This window comes from Hydra vulgaris, chromosome 06 (assembly GCF_038396675.1).
Source record: "Hydra vulgaris chromosome 06, alternate assembly HydraT2T_AEP".
Taxonomy (NCBI): Eukaryota; Metazoa; Cnidaria; class Hydrozoa; order Anthoathecata; family Hydridae; genus Hydra; species Hydra vulgaris.
Genome location: NC_088925.1, coordinates 39,070,880 through 39,083,692, shown reverse-complemented (window position 1 = coordinate 39,083,692; position 12,813 = coordinate 39,070,880). Strand labels below are relative to the sequence as shown.

Here is a 12,813-nt window from a genome sequence, read left to right as displayed (position 1 = left end):
TATATATATATATATATATATATATATATATATATATATATATATACATATATACATATATATATATATACATATATACATATACATTTATATATATATACATATATATATATATATATATATATATATATATATATATATATATATATATATATATATATATATATATATATATATATATATATATATATATATATATATATATATATATATATATATATATATATACATATAAATGTATATGTGTATATATATATTAGGGTGATGACTTTTTTACAACCTCGTTTCCCTATATCATAATTTGATGAGCTATCATTTAAGATTAAATAAAATATTACATTCAAGGCAATTTGATAAAAAAAAACCTCACGCATAAAATGGTTTTAAGAATTTTATTTATTAGCTTTTTGGCCAAGTTTTTGAAGTCACTGCAAGCATATACAAAATTGAACACAAGCTGTAGAGTCACATGCATACAACATTATATAGGATCATTAAACGCACATGGAAGTCAAGAATAATGTTCATGTTAAGTGTAATAATCAAGTAAACAAGAAAAACTGAAAGAAAAGTAAAAAAGAAAAACAAAAATAAATAAATTAATTGAAGAACACGTACTTACATGAGCCACACTATATACGTATTTATTATTTACAAAGTATTGAAAAATATGAAAATAAAATATATAACAATCTGTAATTAAGTAATATTTAAATAAAAAACGAAAGATTGAAAAATAAAAAGAGTACTTAGTTTACAAAAACCATAATATTTATGTATATTTTAAAACCAATTTGATTAAAAGTATAATAAATAACAATTCATTAATAGTTAAAAAAAAAAAAAATTTCAAGAACTCAGATTTTAACAAAAACTTTTAAGATTAGAGGAAACACCATAACTAAAACAAGGTAAAAAAAAAAAAAGTTGATAATTTATGAGACATATTTTATATAATTTTAGTTTAAAAGAAGCATTTAAAATCTAATATGTTAAAATCCATAAGTAATAACACGCTTCATTTTTAAACTGTTTCGATTCATTTTTAAACTGTTGTATACTAACTTTTTTCGTATTTGCAATATTAGGAAGCTTTTTCCACAAATAAGGTCCGCGAAAATGAATTAAATATGTAATTTGTTTTGAATTATATTTAGGTACAATGTAGTTATTACTTGAAAATTTTGTTGGGTATTGATGTTCTACTTTTTCAAAATAGGACTGAAATATTCTAGGAGATAATCCCATCTTTATTTTATACATGAACATTAAGTCTTAATGTAAGTTGATTTTATAAACATTTAATGCGCTTAGTATACGTAGAAGAGGCTCGCATGGTACAATTTTATCAGCTCCAAATAATATTCTGCACGCATGTTTTTGTATACTGTACAATTTTTTTAATTTTGTGTGATTTGTACTTGCCCATACAATATTACAATAAACCAAATAACAACAAATAAAAGGAAAATATAAACTTTTTAAAGATTAATTATGTGAAAATGGTTTAGCCCTATATATCATGGCAATAATTTTTGAAGATTTTTTCTCGATGCTTTTTATATGATCGCTCCAGCGTAAATGTTCATCTAATATTACGCCCAAAAAGTTAATTGAGGTTTCTCTTTTAATGTTAGCGTTATTGATTATTAGATTTGGCAATTTAATGGGAATATTTTCTAATTTATTTACTTTATGAATTAAAATAAATTTTGTTTTATCCACATTTAAAGACAGTTTATTACTTATAAACCATTCATTAACCTTACCCAACTCTTCGTTAGCTGTTTCAAAAAGTGTTTTAATATCTCTGTGGGAATTAAAAAGATTGGAGTCATCTGCAAAAAGAATACAATTTAAGAAGTGTGTGGCTAAAATAGGACCCTTATTATTCTTAGTATATATAAATTAGAGCCCTGGGGGACACCACAAGTTACAGGATATGGAATTGTTTGTTTCTGGTCATATTGGATGAATTGCTTTCTATTAGTCAAATAGCTTTTGAACCAAAGTAAGTTATTATTTTTTACTCCATAATATTCAAGTTTTTTACTAGTATGTTATGGCTTACAGTATCCAAAGCCTTAGACAGATAAATGAAAACTCCTAATGTAAAGTAGCTAGTACATAATGCGTTTGTTATTTGATTGACTATTTCAAGCACTGCATGTTCAGTGGAACATTTTTTTTTGAAACCAAACTGTTTTGAGTACAATATATTGTTTTCTGATAAATAATTAAATAGCCTGTTGCACATTATTCTTTCAAGCAATTTTGGGAAATACGGTAATATAGATATAGGTCTATAATTAGAAATAATCATCGCCATCGCCAGTCTTAAAAACCGGTGTGACTTTTCCGGGACAATACCTGTTTTAAAAGAAAGATTAAAGCTATGAAACAAAAGAGGCTTGATTACATCATAAAAAGATTTTACGACATTAATGTTAATTTGATCAAATCCAGCTCTTTTGTTAGTTTTAAGATCATAAAAGGCGGTTCGCAATTATTAGGTTTGATTGATTAGGATTGGTGTTTCCGCTTGCTTTGTCTAACAGCTTTGCATAATAAGTCTTTTTAGAGTTTCTTTTTGTTTTTTCGAATATATTTTTGTGGTTTTTATATGTCATTTCGTTTTTATAAGTTGTCTTTTTTAAGTATTTATTATATAATTTTTGCTTTCTTTTTGAGGATTTTAGTAACCCATTAGACATCCATGGAGTCCTAACTGTTTTTGTGTTCACAATAATTTATTTTTTCAGGAAACGCTGTTTCATATTGCTGGCAGAATTGACTTAGAAATAGATCATATGAGTTGTTAGCATCGTTTGATTGCAATACCAGATTCCAATCAACGTTGTTTCTTAAAAGGTTTTGAAACTGTTTTACAAAGTTTATATTGATCTGTCGTCTAAATACGGTAGTTTTAGAAGGAATGTTGTTATTTATTATATTATTAGTAACTAAGGATGTTGGGAAATGGTCTGATAAGTCAGTTTTGATTATACCTGTGTTAAGACGGTTATTATGAAAGTTATTAGTTATTATATTATCAATAAGTGTAGAAGAATTGTTAGTCACTCTAGTTGGCTTGTTTTTTGTTTGAATTTATTATTTTATGTACTCCCAGAAGTCCTTACGATCTTATCACAGAGCACCGCGGGAGAGCATTTAATGGGAAGTTCACGCCTCCTTACGTACCAATGTCGCTTGCTGGGCCGGAGCTGGCGTCGAACCCGGGACCTCTGGGTTCTGAGCCAGAACTTTAACCACTGCGCCACGGCTGCTCTGAATTTGTTGGAATTAAGTTATTTTGAAGAAGACTGTTTATTAAATTTTTTACATTATTATTTGAAGCATGTTTTTTTAGGTCAATGTTTAGATCACCTGCCAAAAAGACATGATCTCGCGTTTTATTGATAGCTGTTATGAATGATTTAAGATGAGTTTTAAATTTTTTTAAATTACCTGATGGTGGTCTATATGTCGCGTTTACAATTATGTTTTTGTGTTTATATATATATATATATATATATATATATATATATATATATATATATATATATATATATATATATATATATATATATATATATATATATATATATATATATATATATATATTAAATTACCTGATGGTGGTCTATATGTCGCGTTTACAATTATGTTTTTGTGTTTATATATATATATATATATATATATATATATATATATATATATATATATATATATATGCACATATATATATATATACATATATATATGTGTATATATATATATATATAATATATATATATATATATATATATATATATATATATATATATATATTAAATTACCTGATGGTGGTCTATATGTCGCGTTTACAATTATGTTTTTGTGTTTATATATATATATATATATATATATATATATATATATATATATATATATATATATATATATATATATACATATACATATGTATATGTATATATATATATATATATATATATATATATATATATATACATATATATAAAACTTTAATTTTAATAGATGGAAAATAGGGGAACCTGTTGTACCTTTGACCACGTTGTACCTTTGGTCACTCTACTCTGTTGGCTTACTATTATTATTTAAAAAAAACGGGAAGTGTCATTTGAAATAGTAGTCCATGACAACTCTTCTTATCGTAAAACATTATACTTGGGATAGATGGTATTGATCCACAAGCAATTATAAGTTTTGACTCTTAAAAAGTAAATATTTGTGTTAATCTTATTCTGATTTTAAAACTGTGATAAATTGTTGTTTGATTCATCTACGACATTATAAACATTACCCAACATCTTTTTTTTGTTATGGAAAATTTTGGATGATTATGTCTGACCGTAAATGGGGATTAAGACAATAACTGTTAAAGAAACCCATCTCGTGTACCTTTGACCAGTCAAGGACGTTGTACCTTTGACCAATAAAAACTGCTTCCTCGGTAATTTGCGGACTTTAATAGGGCAAGATTATAAAATTTATAATCGGTTGATGCATGTTTCCATACCGCAAAGTCAGGTGGCGTCTTATGGTCCGCAAATTTTGTTAATATTTTAACATAATTATTTCAAGCATGGATAATTATTTGTTTTGATATACACTTACGGTATTTATTTTTGTATAATTACAGTACAAAAACATTCACTAGGTAGCGAAATAACATTGTGAAAAACGTAATTTTCATATTTTTTCATAACTTTGCCTTTAACTTTTGAATTAATAAACTTAAATGTAAATGTTTATTTGGATTTATGACGAAAAATATCCAATTTGCTGTAATTGTACATTTCAAAGTAGAACGAAAAAAAAAAAGTAAACGGTTATCAGTAATTTAAATTTTTAAATTTAGTTTATTATTATTTTTTCATAAAATATCCATACATATTGTTCTATTATTTGTTATTACTGTTAGCATTATCCCTTAAATTTCTTAAATAAATTTATTTTAGCAATTAGAAATAATAGTAATCAAAACTGTGATAATAAATTTTCTATTTTTTCTAGTATTATTAGCTATGTTATTTTTAGCTACTTTTAAGAACTTTCTTTTACTTTAGAACATATATTCGATGTTCTAATAAGATACCAATCAACCAATTGAAGTATAAATAAAAACTACAAAAAACTAATACGGTTAATTTAATTGAAAATTTTTTCCCATTTTTAAAATTTTTTTTCAATGTTTTTTTTTTCTTTTTTTTTTTATACTAAAAGTTTTTTCTACCAGTTTAAAAAAATTTTAAACTAATATTTTGCCATGTTAATGCAAATAATTAAAGCAGAAATAAATACTTTTTACTGCTACCTTCTTTTGCAATAAAAATATCCACTTTTTTATGAACAAATTGTGGATGCATAACTTTAATATCAAAAGATATTTCTGTGAAAAGTATTTCACAGAATTATCTTTTGATAAATACTAATAAGAAGTTATTGAAAGTCATCATATTTAATACTAATGTATGTTGCATGTAAATTGTTTAATTAAAGTTTCTTATAATTTAAAATAAATTCTTTCCATTATCTATTTATTAGAAATTAGGCTGATGCAAATAACAATAAAGATTCTTTTTTTAAACTTTTTTGTAAATAATCCTTCACAATATCTTTGTTTCTTTGACTTCAGTAATTTCAAATTAAATATAAAGTGAAAAATTGCATTAAATCATTTAAAGTTTGAACACAAAATTAAATTTGGTAGAAATATTCAGATTTTTATTATTTTTCAAACCAAAAAACTTTGTGATGAAATTTTCATTTAACTGTTATTGTTAACTTATTATTTTAACAATGTTATTGTTTTTTGTTTAAATTTCATTTTGATTTCTAATAAAAATAGTGCAAAGGAGGTGTTTTGTTTCGCTAGCTTTTACTACATCCTGTATAACTGAGCATAAAGAAAAAGTTAGCTGTTGATGAATTTTATAAACCCTGTTTATAAAATTTGAAAAAATGTGAAAATAAAATGTTGTTTTTTAGCCTTAGCTATAAGTTATGTATAAGCTTTGCTGTTAAGTTCAGTTACACAAAGCTGTAGAATCTAGATAGAACAATTTAGATCATTATTCCCAAACTAGCCATCATTTAGTTTCATATTTGCAACGTTGTCAGAGATTACAATGGTACACTTTGTTAGTTGGTTACTTGTCAATTATATTAAAGAATTCTTAAAATTCTTCAACATATTTACAACATTTGAAAGCCTGTAACGTTAAGTTGAGTTAATCTATTGTACTGCTAATGAATGAAAAGATGCTGTGATTCATCTGCCAGTTCATTTGTTTTGCTACATAGTTCATATTTTTTATTTCCAATTTTTAAAAAATTAGAAGGACAGCTATTTAATTCATGTATTCTAGAAAGGTTGGTGTATCTAAGTTTAAGATGCCTATTATATATTAGTCTGTTAAATACTTAGTCTGGAACTAAAAAGTAAGGTTATATATCTACACGTAGTATTTCTCCTGAAGCTTTGATTAATTTTTGTTGTCTTATGTAAGTGAAAAATTAATTTTTCCCTTGGTCTATTTTCTTTTATCACATTTTTATCACAGTCTATATGTTTTGAAGTTGGTACAAAAACAAGTTTCTTCTGTGTTAATGTTTTTAAAACTTAAACAGCTTTTATTTTATTTTAAACTTTTAAATAATTTGAATGCCCTCTAATGTAGAAATTTTTTTTACCAGGTTTTCCTGCTTTTAATAATATATATTTTGCAATTTTTTTTTGGGGCTCTGACTGAATCAATGTAAACATTTTAACATAGACATTTTATAAACATTTATATTCAATCTAACTTATTTGATGAGTAAGTTTACTGTTTTATTAAAAAAATTAAACTTTGAAATTTTTGAGCCTTCACTAAAATATTATTTATGTTATGCTTGCGATTTTAAATTTATTTTCCTGACCACAAACCACTTCAAATTAGGGGTATTTATATATATATATATATATATATATATATATATATATATATATATATATATGTGGTCTAGACAAAATTTCTGTCATACAAAATTTTTCTCCAAAACTCTTTATAATCCTTTCAGAAATATTATTAAGTGCTTGACTGAATCTTGTTTTCCTGACTGCCGAAAAATGGCTTCTGTGAATATACTTTTTACAAACTCTAAAGAAAAATGGCTTCTGTGAATATACTTTTTACAAACTCTAGAGAACAATAGTTTATCCAACTATCATTCAATAAGTTTTCTTTTTTATAATAAGCGCTTTGAGTTTTTAACCAACCAATAGCTAACATTTTAACTCAAATCTAATATCTTACACTCCAACAATCAATATGGATTTCAATCGTCTGGTTCTATGGCTGACTTGCTAACATATCAAAAGCTTTTGATAAAATGTGACATGCTGATTGTTTTTGATATTATTAAACCATTTCTTTCTGATCGCAGAATTATTTATCTTTAAAAGCCAACAATCTTCTTCATTTCCAATAACTACAGGGATATAATATATCCTGTACTTTTTTTTATCTAAATTAATGATTTTCATGAAATCATAAAAATCTTTAATTTGATGAAAATCTAAGTGACTCTATTTGTCAAGGACTCAACTTTTTTTTTGCTTCTCTAAAACTTAAGGACTCTCTCCCAACATCTTCTTTTGTTAACTCATACAATCTTCAACTTTTAAAGTCTTCTGTCAACCATTTTCTCGCAATTTAACACTATTCTTTATTTTCTAGTAACTCCCAACTTAAAACTGTTTGTTTTCAGCCTTATTAGGTGCAAATTAAAGAGTGTAAAAAATACATAGCAGCTTGGCAAAAAGTAATAAACAAAAATACCATCATAAATAATACTATAAAATAATGAAAATAATTATAAAATTTACACACATTAGAAAAAAGGAATAAATAAACAACCACAAATAAATAATTTATAAAAACTTTCATATTTTTTATCAAAACAAAAAATAGGAATTTTTGATCAAAACTCACCATCAAATAATTCTGCATTTCTTTGCTATAGAAACATGAAAATGTTTTTGAATTCAACTTAGCTCTTAGTTTATGATTCTATAGTTAAACATCAGATTTCTAGGTTCAACTATCAAAATCATTTCTAACAGTTGAGAAAGTCATACTGTTGTGAAAGTCTGTAAGTTAAGATAGCTGAGATCCTTAAAAAAAAAAAGTACATTTAAAAGTTGCATCTATGTTATGGGAAAATATATATATATATACATATATATATATATATATATACATATATATATATATATATATATATACATATATATATATATATATATATATATATATATATATATATATATATATATATATATATATATATATATATATATATATTATGTATGTATGTATATATATATATATATATATATATATATATATAAATACCCCTAATTTGAAGTGGTTTGTGGTCAGGAAAATAAATTTAAAATCGCAAGCATAACATAAATAATATTTTAGTGAAGGCTCAAAAATTTCAAAGTTTAATTTTTTTAATAAAACAGTAAACTTACTCATCAAATAAGTTAGATTGAATATAAATGTTTATAAAATGTCTATGTTAAAATGTTTACATTGATTCAGTCAGAGCCCCAAAAAAAAATTGCAAAATATATATTATTAAAAGCAGGAAAACCTGGTAAAAAAAATTTCTACATTAGAGGGCATTCAAATTATTTAAAAGTTTAAAATAAAATAAAAGCTGTTTAAGTTTTAAAAACATTAACACAGAAGAAACTTGTTTTTGTACCAACTTCAAAACATATAGACTGTGATAAAAATGTGATAAAAGAAAATAGACCAAGGGAAAAATTAATTTTTCACTTACATAAGACAACAAAAATTAATCAAAGCTTCAGGAGAAATACTACGTGTAGATATATAACCTTACTTTTTAGTTCCAGACTAAGTATTTAACAGACTAATATATAATAGGCATCTTAAACTTAGATACACCAACCTTTCTAGAATACATGAATTAAATAGCTGTCCTTCTAATTTTTTAAAAATTGGAAATAAAAAATATGAACTATGTAGCAAAACAAATGAACTGGCAGATGAATCACAGCATCTTTTCATTCATTAGCAGTACAATAGATTAACTCAACTTAACGTTACAGGCTTTCAAATGTTGTAAATATGTTGAAGAATTTTAAGAATTCTTTAATATAATTGACAAGTAACCAACTAACAAAGTGTACCATTGTAATCTCTGACAACGTTGCAAATATGAAACTAAATGATGGCTAGTTTGGGAATAATGATCTAAATTGTTCTATCTAGATTCTACAGCTTTGTGTAACTGAACTTAACAGCAAAGCTTATACATAACTTATAGCTAAGGCTAAAAAACAACATTTTATTTTCACATTTTTTCAAATTTTATAAACAGGGTTTATAAAATTCATCAACAGCTAACTTTTTCTTTATGCTCAGTTATACAGGATGTAGTAAAAGCTAGCGAAACAAAACACCTCCTTTGCACTATTTTTATTAGAAATCAAAATGAAATTTAAACAAAAAACAATAACATTGTTAAAATAATAAGTTAACAATAACAGTTAAATGAAAATTTCATCACAAAGTTTTTTGGTTTGAAAAATAATAAAAATCTGAATATTTCTACCAAATTTAATTTTGTGTTCAAACTTTAAATGATTTAATGCAATTTTTCACTTTATATTTAATTTGAAATTACTGAAGTCAAAGAAACAAAGATATTGTGAAGGATTATTTACAAAAAAGTTTAAAAAAAGAATCTTTATTGTTATTTGCATCAGCCTAATTTCTAATAAATAGATAATGGAAAGAATTTATTTTAAATTATAAGAAACTTTAATTAAACAATTTACATGCAACATACATTAGTATTAAATATGATGACTTTCAATAACTTCTTATTAGTATTTATCAAAAGATAATTCTGTGAAATACTTTTCACAGAAATATCTTTTGATATTAAAGTTATGCATCCACAATTTGTTCATAAAAAAGTGGATATTTTTATTGCAAAAGAAGGTAGCAGTAAAAAGTATTTATTTCTGCTTTAATTATTTGCATTAACATGGCAAAATATTAGTTTAAAATTTTTTTAAACTGGTAGAAAAAACTTTTAGTATAAAAAAAAAAAGAAAAAAAAAACATTGAAAAAAAATTTTAAAAATGGGAAAAAATTTTCAATTAAATTAACCGTATTAGTTTTTTGTAGTTTTTATTTATACTTCAATTGGTTGATTGGTATCTTATTAGAACATCGAATATATGTTCTAAAGTAAAAGAAAGTTCTTAAAAGTAGCTAAAAATAACATAGCTAATAATACTAGAAAAAATAGAAAATTTATTATCACAGTTTTGATTACTATTATTTCTAATTGCTAAAATAAATTTATTTAAGAAATTTAAGGGATAATGCTAACAGTAATAACAAATAATAGAACAATATGTATGGATATTTTATGAAAAAATAATAATAAACTAAATTTAAAAATTTAAATTACTGATAACCGTTTACTTTTTTTTTTTCGTTCTACTTTGAAATGTACAATTACAGCAAATTGGATATTTTTCGTCATAAATCCAAATAAACATTTACATTTAAGTTTATTAATTCAAAAGTTAAAGGCAAAGTTATGAAAAAATATGAAAATTACGTTTTTCACAATGTTATTTCGCTACCTAGTGAATGTTTTTGTACTGTAATTATACAAAAATAAATACCGTAAGTGTATATCAAAACAAATAATTATCCATGCTTGAAATAATTATGTTAAAATATTAACAAAATTTGCGGACCATAAGACGCCACCTGACTTTGCGGTATGGAAACATGCATCAACCTTTATAATCTACCTTATTAGGCGTCGTCTGTGCTTTATTGCTTTTTAATGCAAAATTGTTTCTAGTATTATGATGATGAAATAATTCCATTGAATTTTAATGCAGTTCACTATTTATTTTTGAACCACTACTTAGAATAATCAATTTTGTTAATTTAGTTAGTTGGACAGCTGAAGCAATATTATTGTCAAGTTCATTTTATTACCTAGTTTCTGCTCAGCTATAGGGAATTAAATGTATCGAAATAGTTAATTAATTTTGTTAATATATTTTAGTTTTAAAATGCCAAGGAGCAAGATTGGTTTTTTTCGCAAAAAGATTTCCGAAATGGATATGCTAAATGCAGTGAATTTTGTGCTTCAACAAAAAATGAGTTTAAGTGAAGCTGCAAGACATTGCAACATTAAAAAGTCAACTTTAATATATCAGTTGAAGCAGTTTAAAAAATCTGGTAGTTGCGAATATTTATATTCACATACGAAACTAAAAAAAGTATTCTCAACTGAAGAAGAATTAATTTTGGTAAACTACTTGGCAGATGCTGCAAATATGCATTATGGACTTACATTAAAGCAGATAAGATCCTTTGCATATGAGTGTGCTTTAGCAAATCATAAAAAAATTGAAAATTCATGGATGAAAAATAAATGTGCAGGTGAACAATGGCTGCGAGATTTTCGCAAAAGATATAATAACAAGCTATCTCTACGTAAACCACAACCTACAAGTCTTGGTAGATCTTCTGCATTCAATAGAGAAACTGTAAGAATTGTATATAAAAATTACAAAAATGTTTTAGAACGTTATCATTTTGACCCATCAAATATTTGGAACTGTGATGAAACAGGAATTACCACAGTCCACGTACCACCAAAAATTCTAGCTCCAAAAGGTAAAAAACAAATAGGGAGCATAACTAGTGCTGAACGAGGCAACAATGTAACAATGATTGCAGCCATTAATACTACTGGAAATAGCATCCCACCATTACTTGTATTTACACGTGCTAAATTCAAAGACTACATGTTAAATAATTGTCCTCCTGGAAGTGTAGGAGCAGCTAATAAGTCTGGATGGTCAAATGAAGTCATTTTTGTGCAATTTCTCGAACATTTTATTAGTAATGTGCGACCATCAATTAAAAAACCTGTTCTTTTATTAATGGATAATCATGAGAGTCATGTAAACATTTCTGTTATTGAGTTAGCAAAAAAATCAGGCATAGTTTTAATGACATTTCATCCTCACATAATCCATAAAATGCAACCTCTTGATCGTGGTGTTTTTTGACCATTTAAAACTTTTTTTAACAATGCCATGAATAACTGGATGATATCACCAGGCAATGCTGGTAAACCAGTCACAATTTATGATATATCTTACCTTGTTGGTCAAGCTTATCCTCATGCTTTTGTACCAAATAATATTATAAACAGTTTTAAATGTACTGGATTTTATCCATTTAATGAAAATATTTTTACTGATATTGACTTTTTAGCTGCAAATGTTACTGATAGGCCAATAGTGAATACTGAAGCTTGCCTTTCTAATGAGATTATTGATGTTAAAACTGCTCCATCCAGTGTACCATCAACGTCATCTATTGTTTTAGGGGAAATCCCTACTGTGAGTTTACCATCAAGATCAATTGTTTCACCTGAGATAATACGACCTCATCCTAAAGCCAAATTAAGAAAAACAAATACTTTAAAAAGACGTAATAGAAAATCATGTATTTTAACTGATACCCCTGAAATTAAAGTTATTCTAGATTCAAAATCTAATAACCAACAATTTAAAAAGACCTCTTCAAGCAAAAGGAAAAAAATGGCAAAGCAGATTATTTTTAGTCAGTCTGACATATGTTTAAATGATGAAAGCTCTAATGAAATTGATTTTGGAGTAAATATACTTGATAATGAAAGTTAAATTGTTTCTGGAG

At 25.1% G+C, this 12,813-nt stretch overlaps 1 protein-coding gene across 1 annotated transcript; it reads left to right on the top strand.

Moving 5' to 3' along the window:
* Positions 1-11,198: 11,198 nt before the first annotated feature.
* Positions 11,199-12,161, top strand: LOC136081382 (uncharacterized). The gene has a single exon (XM_065798695.1). It carries the CDS (start codon positions 11,199-11,201, stop codon positions 12,159-12,161), a length of 963 nt encoding a protein of 320 aa, XP_065654767.1.
* Positions 12,162-12,813: the final 652 nt, after the last annotated feature.

Bases quoted from the DNA above. Each gene is read 5' to 3' on its own strand.
- LOC136081382 (XM_065798695.1), top strand. From the start codon at position 11,199: ATGGATATGCTAAATGCAGTGAATTTTGTGCTTCAACAAAAAATGAGT.